Below are 25,536 nucleotides of genomic sequence, written 5' to 3'. Positions count from 1 at the left end.
TGACACATGCCAATCCAATAAATATGGAAAAAACTGCTTATGCTTTCAGTTGTAACTAAAAAACGTAGGGCACAACTGAAAGTCGCCTAGAGGGGGGTGAATAGGGCGAATCTGAAATTTATAAACTTAAGCACAACTACAAGCCGGGTTAGCGTTAGAAATATAAACGAGTCCGAGAGAGAGGGTGAAAAATAAATCACAGGCAAATAAAGAGTGAGACACGATGATTTGTTTTACCGAGGTTCGGTTCTTGCAAACCTACTCCCTGTTGAGGTGGTCACAAAGACCGGATCTCTTTCAACCCTTTCCCTCTCTCAAACGGTCACTTAGACCGAGTGAGCTTCTCTTCTCAATCAAACAGAACACAAAGTTCATGCAAGGACCACCACACAATTGGTGTCTCTTGCCTCCGTTACAATTGAGTTGATCACAAGAAGAATGAGAAAGAAAAGAAGCAATCCAAGCGCAAGAGCTCAAATGAACACAAATGTCACTCTCTCTAGTCACTATTTGATTTGGAGTAATTCCAGACTTGGGAGAGGATTTGATCTATTTGGTTCTGTCTAGAATTGAATGCTATAGCTCTTGTAATGTGTTGAAGGTGGAAAACTTGGATGCCATTGAATGTGGGGTGGTTAGGGTATTTATAGCCCCAACCACCAAAATGTGGCCGTTGGAAGGCTGCTGTCGCATGGCGCACCGGACAGTCCGGTGCGCCAGCCACGTTAGCAGGTCGTTGGGTTCTGACCGTTGGAGCTCTGACTGGTGGGGCCTCTAGGCTGTCCGGTGGTGCACCGGACAGGTCCTGTAGACTGTCCGGTGCGCCTTCTGTGCGTGCTCTGTCCTCTGCGCGCGCAGACGCGCATTAAATGTGTTGCAGTCGACCGTTGCGCGCGAAGTAGCTGTTGCTCCGCTGGCACACCAGACAGTCCGGTGTGACACCGGACACAGTCCGGTGAATTATAGCGGAGCGGCCTCCCATTTTCCCGAAGGTAGTGAGTTCAGCGTCGAGTGCCCTGGTGCACCGGACACTGTCCGGTGGCACACCAGACAGTCCGGTGCGCCAGACCAGGGTGCATTTGGGTTGTCTTTTGCTCTCTTTGTTTGAACCCTTTCTTGGTCTTTTTATTGGCTTATTGTGAACCTTTAGCACCTGTAAAATTTATAGACTAGAGCAAACTAGTTAGTCCAATTATTTGTGTTGGGCAATTCAACCACCAAAATCAATTAGGAGATAGGTGTAAGCCTAATTCCCTTTCAATCTCCCCCCTTTTGGTGATTGATGTCAACACAAACCAAAGCAAGTATAGAAGTGCGTAATTGAACTAGTTTGCATAATGTAAGTGCAAAGATTACTTAGAATTGAACCAATAAATATTTTCATAAGATATGCATGGATTGTTTCTTTATATTTTTCAACATTTTGGACCACGCTTGCACCACATGTTTTGTTTTTGCAAATTCTTTTGTAAATTCTTTTCAAAGTCCTTTTGCAAATAGTCAAAGGTAAATGAATAAGATTTTCCGTGAAATTTTCTCTCCCTGTTTCAAATGCTTTTCCTTTGACTAAAACAAAATTCCCCCTTAATGAAATCCTCCTCTTAGTGTTCAAGAGGGTTTTAAGATACCAATTTGAAAAATCATCATTGAAAAACCTTTTCTTTAAAATTTTTGAAATGGGCGGTGGTGCGATCCTTTTGCTTTGGGCTAATACTTTCTCCCCCTTTGGCATGAATCGCCAAAAACGGATACTTAAGTGAAATATAAGTTCGTGTAACTAATTTCTCCCCCTTTGGCGAACACAATATGAGTGAAGATAATACCAAAGTTGGAGAGAGGCTCGGAGCGACGACGAAGGATTGTAATTTGATGGAGTGGAGTGGAAGCCTTTGTCTTCGCCGAAGACTCCAATTCCCTTTCAACCTATGACTTGGTTTGAGATACACTTGAAAACACATTAGTCATAGCATATAAAAGATACATGATCAAAGGTATATTAATGAGCTATGTGTGCAAAATATCAAAAGAAATTCCGAGAATCAAGAATATTTAGCTCATGCCTAAGTTTGTTAAAAGTTTGTTCATCTAGTGGCTTGGTAAAGATATCGGCTAATTGTTCTTTGGTGTTAATATATGCAATCTCGATATCCCCCTTTTGTTGGTGATCCCTTAAGAAATGATACCGAATGGCTATGTGTTTAGTGCGGCTATGCTCAACGGGATTATCCGTCATGCAGATAGCACTCTCATTATCACATAGAAGAGGAACTTTGGTTAATTTGTAACCATAGTCCCTAAGGGTTTGCCTCATCCAAAGCAATTGCGCGCAACAATGGCCTGCGGCAATATACTCGGCTTCAGAGGTAGAAAGAGCTACGGAATTTTGTTTCTTTGAAGCCCGAGACACTAGAGATCTTTCCAAGAACTAGCAAGTCCCTGATGTGCTCTTTCTATTAATTTTACACCCCGCCCAATCGACATCCGAATAACCAATCAATCAAATGTGGATCCCCGAGGGTACCAAAACCCAAACTTAGGAGTATAAACTAAATATCTCAAGATTCGTTTTACGGTCGTAAGGTGAGCTTCCTTAGGGTCGGCTTGGAATCTTGCACACATGCATACGGAAAGCATAATATTCGGTCGAGATGCACATAAGTAGAGTAAAGAACCTATCATCGACCGGTATACCTTTTGATCGACAGATTTACCTCCCGTGTCGAGGTCGAGATGCCCATTGGTTCCATGGGTGTCTTGATGGGCTTGGCATCCTTCATTCCAAACTTGTTTAGAATGTCTTGAATATACTTCGTTTGGCTAATGAAGGTGCCCTCTTTGAGTTGCTTTACTTGAAATCCCAAGAAATACTTCAACTCCCCCATCATAGACATCTCGAATTTCTATGTCATGATCCTACTAAATTCTTCACATGTAGATTCGTTAGTAGACCCAAATATAATATCATCAACATAAATTTGGCATACAAACAAATCATTTGCAAGAGTTTTAGTAAATAGAGTAGGATCGACCTTTCCGACTTTGAAGCCATTAGTGATAAGAAAATCTCTTAGGCATTCATACCATGCTCTTGGAGCTTGCTTGAGCCCGTAAAGCGCCTTAGAGAGTTTATATACATAGTTAGGGTACTCACTATCTTCAAAGCCGGGAGGTTGCTCAACATAGACCTCTTCCTTGATTGGTCCATTGAGGAAGGCACTTTTCACGCCCATTTGATAAAGCTTGAAGCCATGGTAAGTAGCATAGGCAAGTAAAATGCGAATTAATTCTAGCCTAGCTACGGGTGCATAGGTTTCACCGAAATCCAAACCTTCGACTTGTGAATATCCCTTGGCCACAAGTCGGGCTTTGTTCCTTGCCACCACACCATGTTCATCTTGCTTGTTGTGGAAGACCCATTTGGTTCCTACAACATTTTGATTAGGACGTGGAACTAAATGCCATACCTCGTTCCTAGTGAAGTTGTTGAGCTCCTCTTGCATCGCCATCACCCAATCCGAATCTTGTAGTGCTTCCTCTACCCTGTGTGGCTCAATAGAGGAAACAAAAGAGTAATGTTCACAAAAATGAGCAACACGAGATCGAGTAGTTACCCCTTTTGAATATCGCCGAGGATGGTGTTCACGGGGTGATCTCGTTGGATTGCTTGGTGGACTCTTGGGTGTGGCGGTTTTGGAACTTGTTCATCTTCCTCATCTTGATCATGGGCATCTCCCCCTTGATCATTGCTCTCCTCTTGAGGTGGCTCAACTTCTTGATCTTCTCCTTCATCATTTTGAGCCTCATCCTCATCTTGAGTTGGTGGAGATGCTTGCATTGAGGAAGATGGTTGATCTTGTGCATGTGGTGGCTCTTCGGATTCCTTAGGACACACATCCCCAATGGACATGTTCCTTAGTGCGACGCACGGAGCCTCTTCATCACCTATCTCATCAAGATCAACTTGCTCTACTTGAGAGCCGTTAGTCTCATCAAACACAATGTCACAAGAAACTTCAACTAGTCTAGAGGACTTGTTAAAAACTCTATATGCCCTTGTGTTTGAATCATATCCTAGTAAAAAGACTTCTATAGCCTTAGGAGCAAATTTGGATTTTCTACCTCTTTTAACAAGAATAAATCATTTGCTACCAAAGACTCTAAAATATGAAACATTGGGCTTTTTACCGGTTAGGAGTTCGTATGATGTCTTCTTGAGGATTCGGTGTAGATATAACCGGTTGATGGCGTAGCAAGCGGTGTTGACCGCCTCGGCCCAAAACCGATCCAAAGTCTTGTATTCATCAAGCATGGTTCTTGCCATATCTAATAGAGTTTGATTCTTCCTCTCCACTACACCGTTTTGTTGTGGCGTGTAGGGAGAAGAGAACTCATGCTTGATGCCCTCCTCCTCAAGGAAACCTTCAATTTGAGAGTTCTTGAACTCTGTCCCGTTGTCGCTTCTTATCTTCTTGATCCTTAATCCGAACTCATTTTGAGCTCGTCTCAAGAATCCCTTTAAGGTCTCTTGGGTATGAGATTTTTCCTGCAAAAAGAACACCCAAGTGAAGCGAGAATAATCATCCACAATAACTAGACAGTACTTACTCCCGCCGATGCTTATGTAAGCTATCGGGCCGAATAGGTCCATGTGTAGGAGCTCGAGTGGCCTGTCAGTCGTCATGATGTTTTTGTGTGGATGATGACCACCAACTTGCTTCCCTGCCTGACATGCGCTACAAACCCTGTCTTTCTCAAAATGAACATTTGTTAGTCCCAAAATGTGTTCTCCATTTAGAAGCTTGTGAAGATTCTTCATCCCAACATGTGCTAGTCGGCGATGCCAGAGCCAGCCCATGTTAGTCTTAGCAATTAAGCAAGTGTCGAGTTCAGCTCTATCAAAATCTACTAAGTATAGCTGACCCTCTAACACTCCCTTAAATGCTATTGAATCGTCACTTCTTCTAAAGACAGTAACACCTATATCTGTAAAAAGACAGTTGTAGCCCATTTTACATAATTGCGAAACTGAAAGCAAGTTATAATCTAAAGAATCTACAAGAAAAACATTGGAAATGGAGTGGTCAGGAGATATAGCAATTTTACCCAATCCTTTGACCAAACCTTGATTTCCATCCCCGAATGTGATAGCTCGTTGGGGATCTTGGTTTTTCTCGTAGGAGGAGAACATCTTTTTCTCCCCTGTCATATGGTTTGTGCACCCGCTGTCGATGATCCAACTTGAGCCCCCGGATGCATAAACCTACAAAACAAATTTAGTTCTTGATTTTAGGTACCCAAACGGTTTTGGGTCCTTTGACATTAGATACAAGAACTTTGGGTACCCAAACACAAGTCTTTGACCCCTTGTGCTTGCCCCCAACATACTTGGCAACTACTTTGCCGGATTTGTTAGTTAAAACATAAGATGCATCAAAAGTTTTAAATGAAATGTTAGAATCATTTGATGCAATAGGAGTTATCTTTTTAGGCAATTTTGCACGGGTTGATTGCCTAGAACTAGATGTCTCACCCTTATACATAAAAGCATGATTAGGGCCAGAGTGAGACTTCCTAGAATGAATTCTCCTAATTTTGCTCTCGGGATAACCGGCAGGGTACAAAATGTAACCCTCGTTATCCTGAGGCATGGGAGCCTTGCCCTTAACAAAGTTAGACAATCTTTTAGGAGGGGCATTAAGTTTGACATTGTCTCCCTTTTGGAAGCAAATGTCGTCTTTGATGCTAGGGCGTCTCCCACTATAGAGCATACTTCTAACAAATTTAAATTTTTCATTTTCTAAGTCATGCTCATTTATTTTGGCATTAAGTTGAGCTATGCGATCATTTTGTTTCTTAATTAAAGCTAGGTGATCATGAATAGCATCAACATTAATGTCTCTACATCTAGTACAAATGGAAACATGCTCAACGGTAGATGTAGAGGGTTTGCAAGATTTTAGTTCAACAATCTTAGCATGTAAAATGTCATTTTCGCTTCTAAGACTGGAGATGGAAGCATTGCAAACATCTAAGTCTTTAGCCTTAGCAATCAAATTTTCATTTTCATTTCTAAGGCTAGCAAGAGAATTATTCAATTCTTCAATCTTAGCAAGCAAACTAGAATTATCATCACCAAGATTAGGAATTGAATCATTACAAACATTTGAATCAACCTTAGCAATTAGTTTAGCATTTTCATTTCTAAGGTTGACAATAGTATCATGACAAGTGCTTAGCTCACTAGATAGTTTTTCACATTTTTCTACTTATAGAGCGTAAGCATTTTTAACCTTAACATGCTTCTTATTTTCCTTAATTAGGAAGTCCTCTTGGGTGTCCAAGAGTTCATCCTTCTCATGAATAGCACTAATTAATTCATTTAATTTTTCTTTTTGTTGCATGTTTAGGTTGGCAAAAAGGGTGCGCAAGTTATCCTCCTCATTTTCACTAGAATTATCTTCACTAGAGGAAGCATATTTAGTGGAGGATCTTGATTTTACCTTCTTCCTTTTGTCGTTCTTTGCCATGAGACACTTGTGGCCGACGTTGGGGAAGAGAAGTACTTTGGTGACGGCGATGTTGGCGGCGTTCTCGTCGGAGGAGGAGTCGGAGGAGCTCTCGTCGGAGTCCCACTCGCGGCACACATGGGCATCGCCGCCCCTTTTCTTGTGGTACCTCTTCTTTTCTCTCCTCTTTCCCTTCTTGTCGTCGCCCCTATCACTGTCACTAGATAGTGGACATTTTGCAATAAAATGACCGGGCTTACCACACTTGTAGCAAACATTTTTGGAGCGGGGCTTGTAATCCTTCCCCCTCCTTTGCTTGAGGATTTGACGAAAGCTTTTGATGATGAGCGCCATTTCCTCGTTGTCGAGCTTGGAGGCGTCGATGGGTAGTCTACTTGATGTAGATTCCTCCTTCTTCTCTTCCGTCGCCTTGAATGCGACCGGTTGTGCTTCGGGCGTGGAGGGGCCGTCGTGTTCGATAATTTTCTTTGAGCCTTTGATCATCAACTCAAAGCTCACAAAGTTTCCTATTACTTCCTCGGGAGACATTAGTGTATATCTAGGATTACCACGAATTAATTGAACTTGTATAGGGTTAAGAAAAACGAGTGATCTAAGAATAACCTTAACCATTTCATGGTCATCCCATTTTTGCTCCCGAGGTTGCGCATTTGGTTTACCAAGGTCTTGAGCCGGTTGTACATTTCTTGTGGCTCCTCCCCTTGGCGAAGCCGGAAGCGACCGAGCTCCCCCTCGATCGTCTCCCGCTTGGTGATTTTGGTCACCTCATCTCCTTCGTGCGCGGTCTTTAGCACGCCCCAAATCTCCGTTGCGCTCTTCAACCCTTGCACCTTATTATACTCCTCTCGACTTAGAGAGGCGAGGAGTATAGTTGTGGCTTGGGAGTTGAAGTGATGGATTTGTTCGACCTCCTCCGAGTCGTAATCCTTATCTCCCTTCTTTGGTACCTGCACTCCATACTCAACAATATCCCATATGCTCTTGTGGAGTTAGGTTAGGTGATGCCTCATTTTATCACTCCACATAGAATAATCTTCACCTTCAAACATAGGTGGTTTGCCTAATGGAACGGAAAGTAATGGAGTGCGTATAGAAATGCGAGGATAGCGAAGGGGCATCTTACTATACTTCTTGCGCTCATGGTGCTTTGAAGTAGTGGAGGTCGATTCCGAGCCGGAGGTGGAGGGTGATGAAGAGTTGGTCTCGTAGTAGACCACTTTCTTCATCTTCTTCTTCTTGTCACCCATCCGATGGGACTTGATGGAGGAAGAGGATTCCTCCTTGTGCTTGTGGGCGGACTCCCTTGAGTGTGTTCTTCCCGAGCTTGCGGACTTGTCGCCGGTCCCGAGATCCCTCTTGGCGGATGCTCCAGACATTACTTCGAGCGGTTAGGATCTAATGAAGCACCGTGCTCTGATACCAATTGAAAGTCGCCTAGAGGGGGGGGGGTGAATAGGGCGAATCTGAAATTATAAACTTAAGCACAACTACAAGCCGTGTTAGCGTTAGAAATATAAACGAGTCCGAGAGAGAGGGTGAAAAACAAATCGCGGGCAAATAAAGAGTGAGACACGATGATTTGTTTTACCGACGTTCGGTTCTTGCAAACCTACTTCCCGTTGAGGTGGTCACAAAGACCGGGTCTCTTTCAACCCTTTCCCTCTCTCAAACGGTCACTTAGACCGAGTGAGCTTCTCTTCTCAATCAAACGGAACACAAAGTTCCCGCAAAGACCACCACACAATTGGTGTCTCTTGCCTCAGTTACAATTGAGTTGATCACAAGAAGAATGAGAAAGAAAAGAAGCAATCCAAGCGCAAGAGCTCAAATGAACACAAATGTCACTCTCTCTAGTCACTATTTGATTTGGAGTAATTCCGGACTTGGGAGAGGATTTGATCTATTTGGTTGTGTCTAGAATTGGGTTGTGTCTAGAATTGGGTTGTGTCTATAATTGAATGCTATAGCTCTTGTAATGTGTTGAAGGTGGAAAACTTGGATGCCATTGAATGTTGGGTGGTTGGGGTATTTATAGCCCCAACCACCAAAATGTGGCCGTTGGAAGGCTGCTGTCGCATGGCGCACCGGACAGTCCGGTGCGCCACCGGACACTGTCCGATGTGCCAGCCACGTCAGCAGGCCGTTGAGTTCTGACCGTTGGAGCTCTGACTGGTGGGGCCTCTGGGCTGTCCGGTGGTGCATCGGACAGGTCCTGTAGACTGTCCGGTGTGCCTTCTGCGCGTGTTCTATCCTCTGCGTGTGCAGGCGCGCATTAAATGCGTTGCAGTCGACCGTTGCGCGCGAAGTAGCCGTTGCTCCGCTGGCACACCGGACAGTCCGGTGTGACACCGGACACTGTCCGGTGCTTCATCGGACAGTCCGGTGAATTATAGCGGAGCGGCCTCACATTTTTCCCGAAGGTAGTGAGTTCAGCGTCGAGTGCCCTGGTGCACCGGACACTGTCCGGTGGCACACCGGACAGTCCGCTGCGTCAGACCAGGGTGCCTTTGGGTTGTCTTTTGCTATCTTTGTTTGAACCCTTTCTTGGTCTTTTTATTGGCTTATTGTGAACTTTTGACACCTGTAAAACTTATAGACTACAACAAACTAGTTAGTCCAATTATTTGTGTTGGACAATTCAACCACCAAAATCAATTAGGAGATAAATGTAAGCTTAATTCCCTTTCAACAACTTCGTCACACCTCTTTATTTGACCTCCTGGGTGTGAGGGTCCCAATGATTTAGGATCAAATGACGAGAGAATGATAGTGTAGCGTCATTTGCCCTTCTACTAGTGATGCTGTCTCTAATAAATTATGTATATAGTTATATAAAATATTATTTTATATTGTAAACTATATTGTTTACATATTAAAGTTTGAAACAAAAGATTACGATGAGAAATATGATTTAGGATCAAATGACATAATGATTGCAGTAGTAGTTCTGGGAACGCGGTAGCCACAACGACTGAAACGAACGATAACCCATTCAGATTGACGGGTTAGAAGTGGCGGGCCGCAGCCCAGAAATACCAAAGCCCAGTTGGACGACCGGAGCAGCCGCAGCGACTGTGCTGGCTGTCGCGACCGCACCCCGCTGCAAGCCGATCAACAACCACTAAAACCCTAAACCCTAGTGGATGCTTCTAGAGCCGCCGCGCACCCTCCAGTTCGTCTCCCCAGCGCTGTCTCTAAAATCCACTCGTCCACCACCTCCTCGGCGCTTCGCATCCTTCCCCCCTCCGCAAGAAAGAAGCGAAGCAACTCTCCGCCGTCTCCGTTTCTCCACACCACCCAAAGCTCTCTCCGACCACAACCTCGCCCCCAGCGCCTCCTTCCGCAGTCATGTACCGCGCGGCCGCTAGCCTCGCCTCCAAGGCGCGGCAAGCCGGGAACAGCCTCGCCACCCGCCAGGTGAGAGCAGACTCATTGATGTGCGTCCAAGTTGTGACGGGGTCTGATGAGGACCTCGCTCTCAGATTTGGCAATGATGGGTTCTGGTAGTTCTGCGTGCGGGGCTTAGTTGAATCTTTTGAACTCTGCTATTTTAGATTGCTTAGGATTCAGTGTGGTTTGCTGCATGGTGCTGTTTATTTTGGTGGCGATCTACCTTAATTTGTACATCTAAGCGACTAAGCTAGCTTCGTACTTTTGCAATTCGTCACATTTACTTTGCAAAATTAGGAACATTTGCTATTTCAGACATTTACTTTGCAAAAGTAGGACCCAAAACACACACAAAAGGTAGAAGGACGTAGAAGGGCATAAATGTCCAAAATAACATTGAAACCAAAGATCACATGTTTTGAGTCCTATTTTTGCGGAGGTGTGAAGCACATTGTTTGGACTAGTCCCAAAAATCCATTTTTCTCAATCTACGGTGCTTTATCTCGTCACTACTGTGCTCTAGTTAGCCGTTAGACCTCGAAAACATTGATAGACAGCTGGAGAACTTCGATCTGATCCAGCATGAATCGATGTCTTCTGAAATTTGTTACATTATTGTTGTGTAACCTTGGGGGTACGGCAGTCTCTAACTGATCACGTGGCTTAAAATTGAATGTGGCCATTCTCAGCTGTTGTGTGTGATGATGCTTTGTAGGTTGGAAGCAGGCTTGCCTGGAGCAGGAACTATGCTGCGAAGGACATCAAGTTTGGTGTTGAGGCCCGTGCTCTGATGTTGAGGGGTGTTGAGGAGTTGGCAGATGCTGTCAAAGTGACAATGGGACCTAAGGTATAACCACATTCTTACACAGATAATAAACAGTTACCTGAACACTATGATTGACTACCAGATTTTCTTGCAGTACCTTCTAGTTATGCTGAACACTTGTCAGTTTCCTTCCTGAATCCTGATGTCAATATTCTAGGAGCTACAAATGCCCATTATGGCACTCACTGATTATAATATTGCTTGATGTGCTTTACTCTGTTGTAGTACTGTTGCATTTAGTTTGTTTTGTACTTGAATTTATTGCCTGCTTTCTGCAGGGGCGCAATGTGGTTATTGAGCAAAGCTTTGGTGCACCGAAAGTCACAAAGGATGGTGTGACTGTAGCAAAGAGCATTGAATTTAAGGATAGAGTAAAGAATGTTGGTGCAAGCCTTGTGAAACAGGTTGCTAATGCAACTAATGACACTGCTGGCGATGGTATGACATCCTTTGTGTGCTGGTTATTGCGAACAAAGAATGGTTTCTGTAAAAGATTGTTACAGAGCTAGTCTTCTCAACTTCCATACATGTTTCTTGTGTGGAAGTATTCTGGTGTTCCTGGAGTAGATGGTTGCTGTTTCTTCAGTTTCATTGTTGCTGCACATTTGATAGTGTTTGAGTCTTCGGGAACTGTAGTCTGATTCCAACATGTTCAGTATTGCTTTCTTTGCTATTTTGTGAATTTTGTTAGCTCCTGTGGTGTGCATGCTGTTATTTCCTCTATTGGTGTCAATACCAGTCTTTAGTTGCTTCCTGACAATAAGGTTATATAAGGCTATCAGTTTCTCGCTCTGATGCTAATAATACTCTCTTCTTCGAAGAGACATATTGAATCATGTAATAAGTTAAATTTTCTATATTTGAATTGTATGTAGCTTGCTGATGTCTTCTTCCAACTGTACCTGATCTGACATCCAAAAATTTCAGGTACCACATGTGCCACTGTTTTGACAAAAGCAATATTTACTGAGGGGTGCAAATCTGTTGCGGCTGGAATGAATGCAATGGATTTAAGGCGCGGAATCTCAATGGCTGTTGACGCTGTTGTGACCAATCTGAAAGGCATGGCCAGAATGATCAGCACTTCAGAAGAAATTGCACAGGTATATCTGCAAGGCTCTAGTTTTATGTTCCCTTCATCTTTTTAAAATTCTTTCTCTATCCTGTGAAGGTGGGTACAATATCAGCAAATGGGGAAAGGGAAATTGGTGAGCTTATTGCCAAGGCTATGGAGAAGGTTGGCAAAGAGGGTGTCATCACTATTGCGGTAAGTTAAATCCAAAGCTTGCCTGAGACACCTTTCTAGGCTATTCCTCTACGGACCCTTCTATTTCCACTCTATGATTGTCCACTTGCACTAGTATCCAAACCTTGCGGTCCAACACTGAGGACAAGTTGGCTCATGCACACAGCTTCAGTGATTCTAATTGTCTACATGGTTCTGTTTGTTAAAAGTGCTGAGAAATGCACATTTTGATGTTTTCTTGTTTGGCCACATTGCCACATTAGTTATTAGAAATATTTCTCAAAAGTTGAGCCATGCCCCTGCACATGTTATTAGAAAGATCAGTTAATTGTTATGGTGCTGTATGCTTAATTCTTGTCTTTCCCGGCTTCATCAAATTGCTCTTTTTCTGCATTGTGCTGTTTCAGTTTACTGATTTAAATGTTCTTTAGGACGGTAACACCCTTTATAATGAGCTTGAAGTTGTGGAGGGTATGAAACTAGACAGAGGTTACATCTCTCCGTACTTCATTACCAACTCAAAAACCCAGAAATGTGTAAGTGTCCTTTATTTTAGCATGTTATTCTATATATGTTTTTCTGAGACATTTGGTTATGTACACTACAAGAATATCTTAGTTATTCTTTTTGCATCACAGGAATTGGAAGACCCATTGATCTTAATTCATGACAAGAAGGTTACGAACATGCATGCTGTGGTTAAGGTTTTAGAAATGGCTCTGAAGGTAGTCTCTTTGCCCTCATTTAGCAGTAGCCGTATTGGTATCATCATGACCTTTGTTGGTTCATTTTTTTTCATTCTTTGCCTGGAACAGAAACAAAAGCCTCTACTGATTGTTGCAGAAGATGTGGAAAGTGAAGCATTGGGCACTTTGATTATTAACAAGCTTCGTGCAGGCATCAAGGTAGGTTCTGTCAAGTTTCTGTGCTTGGTTCCGTTTCTGTAGTTCTAATTGGCAAGGCATTTAGGTCTGTGCTGTCAAAGCTCCTGGTTTTGGGGAAAACAGGAAGGCAAACTTACAGGACCTTGCAATCCTTACTGGAGGAGAGGTAAGCTTCATAGTTGTTTTTGTTGTGCATTTTTTTTTTCTGTATATGATTCAATATGTCATGTCTTATCTCTGCATCTATCATGATTCAGGTAATAACTGAAGAACTAGGAATGAACCTTGAGAATTTTGAGCCTCACATGCTGGGTACATGCAAAAAGGTATAATCCAGGATTTAATAGGATATTCTATTTTCTGACATGTTTATTGGTTTGGATTGCAATCTTCAGACTGTCACGGTATTCTCACATGATCTTACAGTGTTGTGCTAGTACCAAATGCTATTCTGCTTGCACTTTTGCTTTGATAGTGCTATTTTATGTGCTGAATGAATTCCTTTTCAATGCAGGTGACTGTCTCTAAGGATGACACTGTTATTCTTGATGGAGCCGGAGACAAGAAGTCCATTGAAGAGAGGGCAGAGCAGGTTCATGCAACATTTATTTTTATTGTGTTGACCTAAATTGCTTGTAACTTTCTGGTTCTGATAGTTTGTGGATGTTGCAGATTAGATCAGCAATTGAGAATAGCACTTCAGATTATGATAAGGAAAAGCTCCAGGAGCGGTTGGCAAAACTCTCTGGAGGTGTTGCTGTTCTGAAGGTGAGATTACTGACCTTTGTATGTTTACTAATGGCAGATTCCATGTTTCAAACATTTTTTTTCTGTTGTAATACTGTTACCTGTGTCTGTCCTCCATTTGCTGATTTTGTGCCTGTGCCTCCTTTCCTAGATTGGGGGAGCTAGCGAAGCAGAAGTTGGTGAGAAGAAGGATAGAGTGACAGATGCACTGAATGCTACTAAAGCTGCTGTTGAAGAGGGTATTGTACCAGGTAATGTATCATTTGAATATTTGATGTTCACGGGATGTTCATGCTGATTTCCTTTGTGTTATTCCTACTGATCTCCTGTTGCATCAGTATGCCTGATAGTCATCTTTAATTGTATATGCAGGTGGTGGTGTTGCTCTTCTCTATGCATCGAAGGAGCTTGATAAATTGCAGACAGCGAACTTCGATCAGAAGATTGGTGTGCAAATCATTCAGAATGCTTTGAAGGTCCGGTGGCAAGAAAGTTGGATGTCTTTTCAGGACTCGTACATGTTTGCTAACCTAACATGCAATATTTTGTATGCAGACACCTGTACACACAATTGCCTCCAATGCTGGGGTGGAGGGAGCAGTAGTTGTAGGAAAGCTTTTGGAGCAAGAAAATACTGACCTGGGTTATGATGCTGCTAAAGGTATGATGTCTCAGCATTTGCCTGCCCAGTCATTTTTATCTCAAACAGTTAAACATGATCAGGTGCTAAAGGTGGGGGTGTTTCTACATATGCTTGCTGATATGTCATGAATGATATTGTACAGGTGAATATGTTGACATGGTGAAGACCGGTATCATTGACCCGCTAAAGGTTATCAGAACTGCTTTGGTGGATGCTGCTAGGTAAACTGATCTTTTATTTTGAACAGTAGGAAGTTATTAACTAGTTTCCATGATAGACAATCAGCCAACAATGATGAGGCTATTAACTAGTTTCTATCGCTATTGAATTGGCAACGGTTTGTTTAGCTGCTCTTCATGAGCTAAATCTGTCAGGACTTAGGTATTTTGGCGGGTGTTAACAAGTTTTCCCTCTCATTTTGCAGTGTGTCGTCCCTGATGACAACCACGGAATCCATAATTGTAGAGATTCCCAAGGAAGAGGCACCGGCTCCAGCAATGGGTGGCGGCATGGGTGGCATGGATTACTAATGCATCACACCCACATACACATCAATGCAGGTTTTTTTTTAGCGGTGAAGTTCATCTTCACTGTTTAGCGGTGCAAGTTCATCTCTACTGTATTTTGTTCGATGATGAGGTGGTTGTCAGGCGGATACAGTTTTGAGTCTGCGGACGTAGGACCTCACAATAGTTCCAAACGGAATAGTGTGAGAATAATAAATATGAACAGTAGTTCTTTGAGATATGAAGTTGTAGACCAAGATTGGCTTCCGGGCATTTTGTGTGGAACCAACTGTATTCTGATCGTTACATTTTTTGGCTGGGGTAAAATCGGATTGCCGTTCTGTTTTGTCAGTGTCGGGCAGATCTTGTGCTTCTGCGCTTGCTTCTGATGTAGTCAGGCGTAAATGCGCTGGCGGTGGCTGTTTTGCTCTAACAAGGATTTCGCGTCTCCCTTGGCACAAGCAGTGTTCTCAATCCACTGTGAAGGCGTCTATCTTCGGAAAAGTTATTTTAATTTTCATATGTAAGTCGGACACGTCAGGTTTATAATCTTTTTGGTTGAACTGTGTCGGATTGACCGTAGGCTGACATCATAAAAAAGCTACTGTACGAATATTTTAAGCTACCGAGTATAACTAATGATACGTGCAATCACAAGTTATTTGAGATATTCAAACCTCTCTAAACTTATAGCATAAACTTATAACATGTAGACGGGATGAAAACGGTCGGAAACGGTATTTATTCGATAATCGGTTTTTTAGTCGTTTTTCTTTGACTGCGAATAAATAAGATATAGAACCTATAATATAAATTTGTATTCTTGTTTTTAACATTGAGCTTATAAAGATTCATAAAAGATAAACCTTAAATTTATCCTATATTTTCTTAAATAATAGATATAAACTTCGGTAAAAATTCGGAAACAAATTTGGTAATTTTTCATCTATTTGTGTTGTAGGGACTAAATAATACATAAAACATTTTATTAATATTTTATTCATTGATAATATAAGAAAAAATCAACATAAAATTTTATACATATCTATTTTAAAATATTAAATTTGTCCTAACAGTTCGGATTACCACTTTCATCCTTATATGTAGTGGTGGTATAACTAATCTAAGTACTTCATAAAGTATCATTGCTAATCAATAAATGGTTTTAAGTTTAGAGCTATTAAAGATAAGGCTCAAAACTCTTAATATATTTTCACCTTCCACCTGTCTCAAATGGTCAATTGAGACCTTATTTATAGACCCAATGAAAGATATAGCCATTATAATTTTAACAACCATATCTGCATGAATCCTATTTTTCTAATTAATTTCTATTTTAAAAAAAGTTTATTTTTCTTAAAAAATAAAAATTATTTAGAAAAATAGAGTTCTAAAACTACCCCTTAAAAATTAAACCCAACCCCTGCATCCGTATGTACTCGCACCCTCTCATGTTTTTATCCGGACACGCGCCTAAAATATACTAGCTATTCCGTGACCCCTCGTGAATCACTCCGACAACCGAAAGCAGAAAAGGTTCTCCCCCTTCCCCAAACTTGGCATACGCAACGCAACATCCCCGAAGAGAGCTTGCCTCTCGTTAAGCCAGGCCGGCGAGGCTGCGTGTGCGTGCATGCGGCGACGTCGGCCGGGGGCTGCAGCATGGCCCCGATCGACCTCGGGCGAGGCGGCCGCGCCTCAGGCACTGGCTCGGGGGCCGCGCCGGGCACACCCCGGCTCGTGATGGTTGTCGTCGACCCCGTCCGCGAGTCGACGGCGGCGCTGGAGTGGGCGCTCTCCCACGCCATTGTCGAGGGCGACGACATCCTGCTCCTCCACGTCAACATGCCGTACCCGCACAACGGGGCCGCGGGCAGATCCGGGCCCTCACGCTCCTCGTCTGGCGGGAGCACCGGTTCCCCGATCGCCGCGCTCCTAGGCGGAGGTGGAGGCGGCGGCTCGGGCGCCGGCGCGGATCCGGCGGACTTCATGGAGGAGATGTGCGCCGCGTGCAAGGCGCGGTACCCCCGCGCGCGGGTGAACGCGGAGCGCGTCGAGCCCGCTACCGAGGGCCGGGAAGCCAAGGCGCAGACCATCCTCGCCGAGTCCCAGCGACGCGGCGTCGAGCTCCTCGTCATAGGCCTGCGCCGCGCGTCCTCTTTCTTTGGGTAAGTGCGTGCGTGCAGGCGTTCTCGTATCGGCCCCAGATCGATCTCTCAGTTTAATTTGGTCATCATCAGGTTAAGAAGCCCGAGCGGGTCGTCGAGCCGCGGGCACGACAGCACGGCGGAGTTCTTGATCGAGCATAGCAAGTGCCTGTGCGTAAGCGTCCAGAAGAAGGGCCAGAATGCCGGATACCTGCTCAACACCAAGACCCACAAAAACTTCTGGCTACTAGCATGAACGTACATGTACCTTCATGATCGATCGATCGATCAGACTTGTTTTCATGTATGTGTAGACACATACATACATTAGGCATGCATGGCGCGTATGCACCTACACGGCTTGCTTGATTTTACCAGCTGGCTCGAACCGAGCGGCGGGGTAAAAAAAGAAAAAAGAAAAAGGAACGAACAATCTCAAATCCCTGGCTTTGTTCATGATTCGATCCCCTCTTTTTAACCAACCGATTGTGCACCTCGGCTTTTTCGATAAAGAGGAGGTTATTTCATCCGATCTATTAGAGCATATCTAAGGGATTCTTTATTTTTGTCCTTCTATTTAACTTTCTATTTATCTTCCTATAAAGATTACACTCTCTATATATAGCATCACACTCTAACAGACTATATATCTAGTTTGGCTATTCAGAGTGGTTAACCAAGTTTGGCTAGTAAGATAGTCAATTTAGAGAGTCGGATAGCTTGACGAGTTAGATGACTAGTCTTTTGGAGAGTTATTTTATCGTTAAGTAGCCAAAATTTGATTTGACGAGCCATTTAACTAGTCTCTTTGAGATGTTCTTACTCCCTTCATTCTTTTTTATTTGTCGTGTTTTAGTTCAAAAATGAATTAGCTGGCGACAATATTCGAGAACGGGGTAGTACTATTTAGCAACCGAAACAAACCTAGATCCACCAATGCTCTAATCTATTACTAAAACATCCAATCATTTTGGGCAAGAATCGCCAAGGTAATGATCTCTAGCTTCAGACACAAAACCTTTAAAAGATTGTCGGCCCTCCCCTTCAGAAAGATGCTCTAGAATTGAATCCAAAAATGGCCCTGTATAAAACATGCATAGGAGTAGAAATAACAATATTATTGAAAATTACATCATTCCGACTAAGCCAAATCGTCCATAAAATTGTAGCTCCACCCACCGATGTAATTCTTCTCAGCGCCGGTTTAACTCCCTGTAGCCAGCCCCTAAAACAATGGGCAATATTTTGAGGAGGCTTAAAAATGGTTGTGAGTTCTATTATTCTGCATACAAACTTATCAAAAGAGCGATGGAAAAACAAGTGATCTATAATCTCATTACAATACTGTCTTTCTAATTCTTGTTTTTTTTTCAAATTAAGTCTAGCTGAAAGTTCTTGCCATTGTTGCTTAGTTAACCCATTGAAGTGTCTCATGCACTCCAAATTTAGAGGATCAAAACTTGGCACTTCAACAATCGTGACCTATTTGGCAGTTCCAATGTTGAACAAAATTGGGTGTTGGCTTCGTCTTAAGGTTGTTGTTCTCAACCATATATCCTTCCAAAATCTTATCTGAGTACCACTCTCTAGCTTGAACCTAACTCGAGGAAATGATCTTTGATTATTATCAGTCTAGTCCTAGCTATACCTTTGCCATGAGCCCTTGCATTTTGCTTTTGTTCTTTCTCTTTGCATGTTGAGCAGATGATTATTCTTTATGGCCATCACCATACTTTCCAAGGTTTTCATCCTTACTCGATCTTTGATGTGAACTTAACCTAGCTCATTTACAACCCTTATAGTAGATGTTAGTCGACTAATTGTATCAATTGTCAAAATCATACATGGAACTTTCACTAATGGGGAGTGCTGACTCTTTGATATCGTAGAAAACCTTAAGATATTTTGAATCCCTACTTCACTTTGGGCATTTACTTTTGAGCAATAACATTCAAGTATTTACATTACTAGAAATGCTATGCTAGTATAGGATTAAAAACCTAGAATGCAAAACTCTTGATCGTAATGTAGAAATACTTCTAGGCACAAAGGATGAACTAGGCTCATTAATAGGCCTTAATTTGTCCAAGAAATTTTAGAGACAATTAATTCACCCCCTTTTAGGCATCTTGATCCTTTGAATGGCTAACCAAGCTGTTCAACCATATCTTATGGTTGAATAAGATGCCTGGAGAGTGGAGGATAAATTAGTACCAATCTACAAGAATGAGGGATATATTCAAAGTTGTACCAATTACAGAGAATTAAGTTGATGAGACACACTATAAAACTATGGGAGAGAATTATCGAGCATCGTCTGAGAGGAATAACAAGAATCTCTATGAACCAATTTAGTTTCATTCACGTAAGGTCAACCATGGAAGCTGTTTTCTTAATAATACAAGTGATGGAGCAGTGCAAGAAGCAGAAGAAGGACATACACATGGTTTTAATCAACTTGAAGAAGGCTTATAAAAATACCAAAGAATGTTATATGGTGCACTTTAAACAAACATAAAGTTCAAACGAAGTATGTTGGGCTCAAGGACATGTACAATAATGTTGTGACTAGTGTTCAAACAATTGATGGAGATATAAATGGATGACCAATTAGATAGGACTACATCAACGGTAAGATTTGAGCCCTTACCTTTTTGCATTGGTGATAGATGATGTCATAAGGGACATACTAGGAGATATCCCTTGATGCATGCTTTTTACGGATGATGTAGTGATAGTTAATGAAACGTCGGGTAGAAGTAGATAAGAAACTGAAGTTGTGGCTGGAGACTCTAAGGTCAAAAGTTTGACTCGGTAGAACTAAAACGGAATACATGAAATGTGACTTCGACACTACTACACATGAAAGAGATGTTAGTATGAAAGGTCAAGTAGTGTTCAGGAAAGATACCTTTCAACATTTATGATCAATGCTACAAAAAGATGAGATTATTGAGGAAGATGTTTGCCATAGAATTAAAGTAGGATGGAGGAACTGACACCAAGCATCTTGCATTCTATATAAAAGAGGGTATCACAAAAGCTAAAAGGCATGTTTTAAAGGACGATGATTAGATCTGCTATATTGCATGGTGAAAGTCGCCTAGAGGGGGGTGGATAGGCGAAACCTGAAAATTATAGCTCTAAATACAAACTAGATCCCTTGATTAGCGGTTAGAACAAGATTCACAATTATCGGAGTATAAAACTAAAACCTTCGCTTGCAATGAGTATTGTTTTTAAAGAGTGCGGAATTTAATCAATAACAATACTATTAGAAATGTTAGTGGAGAATAATGCAAGAGGACTTAGTTAAGAAGAAGATAAACACAAGTTCTTTCTTGCAAGGAGTTGCTTCTCTAAATGAGAATTTAACTTGAAGCAACACAAAATAATGTTAGCAAAGAGTAGCACAAGAGAACTTAGAAAGGGAGAGAGCAAACAAATCACAAGCAATAAACACACGAGACACGTGTGATTTGTTTTACCGAGGTTCGTCCCTCGAAGGCCTAGTCCCCGTTGAGGAGTCCACTAAGGACGGGTCTCTTTCAACCCTTTCCCTCTCTCTACCGATCCCCAAGATCGACGAGCTCTTCTTCTTCTCAAGGATCACTTAAGACCCCGCAAGGATCACCACACACTTAGGTGTCTCTTGCTAGCTTTACAAGCCTCCAAAACTTTGGAGGAAGTTCAATGGGAGTCAAAACTCCATGCACAAATGAACACAAGATGTAACACACACTTTCTCTCAATGAATCTCACAAGGCACTAGAGCTAAACTCTCACAAGATGCTTTCTTTTGCTTGCTCTCTCTTTTGTGGCACTTGTGTGGTTTGTAGTGGTCTAAATCTTGTGTATAGGATGGATCAATGAATAGAGGTGGTTGGGAGGGCTTGGATATGTCAACTATATGACTTGGAATGTTGCTTAGGCTCCCACTCCTTGAAGTGGCCGATTGTGGTGGTATTTATAGCCACCAACCAAATTGTAGCCGTTGGAGAAGGCTGCTGGCGATGGGCGCACCGGACAGTGTCCGGTGCGCCGCCACGTCATCTTGTCGTTAGGGCTTGGAGCTGGTCGACCGTTAGAGGCTTTGACCTCATGTGGCACCGGACAGTCCGGTGCCCCTCTGACCTGCTGCTCTGACTTCTGCCGTGGTACTGTGCTGCACTGTTTATCCGTCAGAGTCGAACGTTGCGCGCAGATAGCCGTTGCTCCGCTGGTGCACCGGACAGTCCGGTGAATTATAGCGGAGCTGCGCCTGGGGAACCCGAAGCTGCGGAGTTGGAGTTGATTCACCCTGGTGCACCGGACACTGTCCGGTGGCACACCGGACAGTCCGGTGCGCCAGACCAGAGAACACTTAAGTTTCTTTTTTTGCTCCTTTCTTTTGAAGCCTAACTTGTTCTTTTTATTAGTTTGTGTTGAACCTTTGGCACCTGTAGAACATATATTCTAGAACAAACTGGTTAGTCCAATAATTTGTGTTGGGCAATTCAACCACCAAAATCATTTAGGAAAAAGGTTTGACCCTATTTCCCTTTCACATGGTGTAAGGAAAATGGACCCCAGGCCATTTGGCTAATTGAGTTTTGGTGTTTGATGATCAACACAATCCATGAACTAATAAGTTTCTCTAGTGTTTATATTTGTAGTTCACAGGATGCAAGAATTACTTGGACTCAGGAATTGAGGAAAGCAACACCTCAAAAGAAGACAATAAGAAGATCAAGAAAAGTCCAAGAAAGGAGGCGTGTGCTGCCTGCGGACTGTCTGTGCGTGGAGCACCGGACTGTCCGGTGGCACACCGGACTGTCCGGTGCACCAGGGAACAAAGGCCCAACGACTAGTTCCAGGTGGCACCCGGAGAGAAGACCACCGGACTGTCCGGTGTGGAAAGCCTGTGGCGCCAACGGTCACCTGCTCTGACAGGGTACCTAATAGGGCAACGGCTAGGCGCACCGGACAGGCTAAAGTGCGCTGTCCGGTGCACCACCGGACTGTCCGGTGTGCTGCAGAGAGCAGCAGCTTTTCTCCAACGGCTACAATTGTGTTGGGGGCTATAAATACACCCCAACCAGCCATTCTCAAGTGGGGGAGCCCAAGCAATATACCAAGGCATATAGTAGACACTCCCAAGTGCTCTTACACCCAAGTGCTTAATAGAATCACTCGGTGATTAGCGTAGGTGCTTTGTGAAGTGCTTAGGTTAGTTAGACCGCTTTAGCGCTTGCTCTAGGTGAACCCTAGATTGTTGAGTGAGTTTAGATAAACCTCACAACCCCTCGGCTCTTGCGCGGGCCGTTGTAATTGTACCGAGTGGGGCGAGAGTCTTGCGAGACCGTGACAACAGTGTTTGTGTCACGGCCGCCACCGTGTACCGGAGGGAACGAGGCCCGCGGCGTTTCGGCCAAAAGCTCGATAGTGGAGACGGCGGGGAGCGTCCGAGAGGAGCCGGAAGCGGAGCACCACTTGCGCGTGGAGAAGGCCCGTGGCTCTCTATGGAGTTACTTGACCGAGGTGCTTGGCCCTCGCGTGGGCTTCCCTTTGCGTAGGGGCACCAACGAGGATTAGTCGGAACCTTGCGCGGTTCCGGATACCTCGGTAAAAATACCGGCGTCATCCACGAGAGTTTGCTTCTCTACTTTGCTCTTAAGATTCTGCATTTATATTAAGTATTTAAGTTTTAATCTTGTATTCATACTTATATAGTGTAGATTGAAACTTAGCCTTTGCGGTAGAGATAGCAACACTTAGACAAAACCTAGTTTGCACATTCTAGTTTGATTATTTGCATAGGTTTTGCTCTAGGGATTTAATTGTGGCCTAGTTTAGTGAAAGTTTTAGAAGTCCTAATTCACCCCCTCTTAGGCGTCACCCGTTTCCTACACATGGTATAGAATATTGACCTATAAAAAGCCATCGTGTTCAAGAGATAAATGTTGTGGAAATTTGTATGTCGTATTGTATTCGTGGCATACAATAGATCGAGTATGGAATGATGGTATGCATAATAAGCTAGGGGTAGCATCAATTGAAGAAGAGCTTGTCCATTGCCGATTGAGATGGTTTAGACCACTGTGTACCGTGATCCTAAGGCACAATAGTAATAGAAAGAGAGGCAAGATATTAACAAAGTTAACATAGAAACAGACAATAAAAGAAGGTATCAGTACTCTGAAACTGGGGTACCCTCTCCTACTGTGCCAAAGACAGATACCCATGTGGTTACCTGTAACCGCGAACGAAGGAACTGAGCAACTAGGCTCATGGGTCCAGACCCATGTGACAGGACCATTGGCCTCGGGACCCGCTCCCCGCTCGGGATAGGTCCGGTGTCGCCACGTGTCCTAGGGGTGGAACTCCTACTGCCGCAATGGTCTGACAGGTTCCTTGTCGTCTTGCAGGTCCGACTCTTCGTCATCCATAGGGTCACGCCGGAAGTGAGTAGCAACAATCTCCATCTGTCGGACGTGCTAGTCACCAAGGCGTTGTAGCCATGCTTCGAGTGTCTCCCACACCGTGGCATGGGGGCCTAGGCTCGCCAGTCATGTGTAGTGAGTGGCAGGTGAAGGTGTGAAAAAGGCGGGATCTGAACCGTCATGCACGTGGAACGCGGGCAATGAGTACCTCCTCGGAAACCTTTGCAGTGGTAAAAACCTTTTTTTACTACTACATTGATGACGAGCGTCACACACATGATCGGGCGTACCACCAGGCGTTGGGGCTGCAGGTCAAGTGAGTCGCGGAGACAGATGTGACAGTAAGCATGACAACAGGTGATCTGATGGCTAGTGTGACAACGAGTGTGCCACCGCTGTACATCAGACGCGGTCAGATTGCTTGACACGTGATCATAGTTGTGGCCCCAACTACCGGTTCGTAACCTCTCCCGAGGTAGGCCCAGGGGCCACTATCGGTAATCTGAAACTGGAGTACCCACTCCTACTGTAGCAAAGGCAGATACCTACGTGGTTCCCTATAATCATGTACTAAGGAACTGAGCAGTGGGGCCCATGGGTCCAGACCCGTGTGACGGGACCATTGGCCTCGACACCCGCTCCCCGCTCGGGGACAGGTCCGGTGGCCACGTGTTCCAAGGGTGGAACTGCTAAGTGACTACTACTATGAGTCCGGACCCCGTAGGTGGATCCTGGGCCTCCAAGTGTGTCGTCCGGACCCCCTCCTAGCAGGGGCCAGGTCTTCAAACCAGCATGCGCTCTTAGCCCCCACTCTCCGCTTAGACAGAGGTCTGAAGCTACCACGTGGCCCGTCGGCGCATGGCACAAGGCTTCGGCTGGAAGCAAGCTCGCCCATCCGCATTTAATGCGGCCGACTGAGGCATGTCCGGCTGTGCATAGGGCATGGGCAGGTTTTTGTCAGTCTGCGTAGGCCCGAATGATCGCTCTGTGCGTTACCAAGGCAAATAGTATTGTCGACGCGTCGTGTGCTGACATACCGAGAAGTAAGTCGCACATTACTAAGGTAGGTCATTATGTCTCATCATCACACGCATGGATAGTGCCATTATGAGCAACCGTTGCCTCGGACAGAGCGCGCACAGGTCATTCGCATTAACTCCGCCGCACGTGCATGGTCGACCCCTACATACGTCAGTATACCAGACTCCACTCCGTAGCCGACTCGAGCCGGCAGACAAAGTGGAGGCACATCTGGTCAGAAGATCCGCACGGAGGGAGAGGGGAAAGATCTCCATCTAACACAACACTTAAGGCTCTATGATGTACATTACTTAACACTAGTTCGTTGGACCCACCTGTCGGGGCTCAACACCTTTGTACGTACCCCCTTGGACTATAAAAGGGAGGGCACATGCGATGCAAAGTGACAAGTCCTCTCGGACTCAAGTTCACCCAAGTTCATCAACATCCTTAGCAATAAAACACACATTGGAGTAGGATATTATGCTTCAGCGAACTGAACCACTCTAAATCCTTGTGTTTCTTGCCATTTCTAGAGGTAAACCCTATACAACCCCCTCATTCATAGGATTAGGCGGGTGCATTCCATTACCTGACTCGAGTTTACTGTCCGACAAAAGGCTTAAAATGGTAGAATATGCCCAAAAATTTAGTCTAAAATAGGTGCAAAAGGAAAACAACCATCCTCGTGTATGAATCTTAATTTATGTCCTTTATTGGGTTTCAACTATAGTCTATCCTAATTTGTTTGAGCTTAAAAGGCTTTGTTATTATTGTTGTTATTGAAAGAAATAACTAAGATTGTATCCTCTGCAACATGTTCTTCTTTAGTTGCCCTTTCAACCGTGTTGGCAGTTTTTCATATCCATTGGGACTTTTCGATGGATTTCTTCCTGATGATGGTTAATGCTACAGAACAATTTTAGGACTAGCTTGGGAACTCTATTTTTAAAGAGATTCTTATTTTCTTAAGAGAAAATGAACTAATTTTCTTTAGTGATAGTTTGGGAACCCCATTTTTCCAAGGGATTTTTATTTTCCCAAAGGTGGAGATCCCTTAGAAAAATAAGGTTCCCAAACTAGCTTTTAAGAAAATAGAAATCCCTTTAAAAATGGGGTTCTCAAACTAACCAGTAAAGACTTCTTAATAGAGATTTCCATCATAGAACCTTGACAGA

At 43.7% G+C, this 25,536-nt stretch overlaps 2 protein-coding genes across 2 annotated transcripts; both read left to right on the top strand.

Moving 5' to 3' along the window:
* The first annotated feature begins 9,816 nt into the window (after positions 1-9,816).
* On the top strand, positions 9,817-15,120 carry LOC542736 (mitochondrial chaperonin-60). Its single transcript, NM_001112246.2, has 17 exons — positions 9,817-9,944; positions 10,633-10,764; positions 11,022-11,181; positions 11,671-11,846; positions 11,915-12,010; positions 12,421-12,525; positions 12,628-12,714; positions 12,805-12,894; positions 12,959-13,039; positions 13,131-13,199; positions 13,388-13,465; positions 13,546-13,641; positions 13,772-13,871; positions 13,993-14,096; positions 14,176-14,281; positions 14,406-14,484; positions 14,688-15,120. The coding sequence occupies exons 1-17, from the start codon at positions 9,876-9,878 to the stop codon at positions 14,791-14,793; spliced, it is 1,734 nt and encodes a 577-aa protein (NP_001105716.2). The 5' UTR covers positions 9,817-9,875; the 3' UTR covers positions 14,794-15,120.
* Positions 15,121-16,330: 1,210 nt separating this feature from the next.
* LOC100277504 (uncharacterized) lies at positions 16,331-17,543 on the top strand. The gene is made up of 2 exons (NM_001151040.2): positions 16,331-16,937; positions 17,010-17,543. Exons 1-2 carry the CDS (start codon positions 16,432-16,434, stop codon positions 17,170-17,172), a joined length of 669 nt encoding a protein of 222 aa, NP_001144512.2. The 5' UTR covers positions 16,331-16,431; the 3' UTR covers positions 17,173-17,543.
* The last annotated feature ends 7,993 nt before the right edge of the window (positions 17,544-25,536 follow it).

Source organism: Zea mays, chromosome 5 (genome assembly GCF_902167145.1).
Source record: "Zea mays cultivar B73 chromosome 5, Zm-B73-REFERENCE-NAM-5.0, whole genome shotgun sequence".
Classification (NCBI taxonomy): domain Eukaryota; kingdom Viridiplantae; phylum Streptophyta; class Magnoliopsida; order Poales; family Poaceae; genus Zea; species Zea mays.
This window is presented reverse-complemented; position numbering and strand designations above follow the sequence as displayed.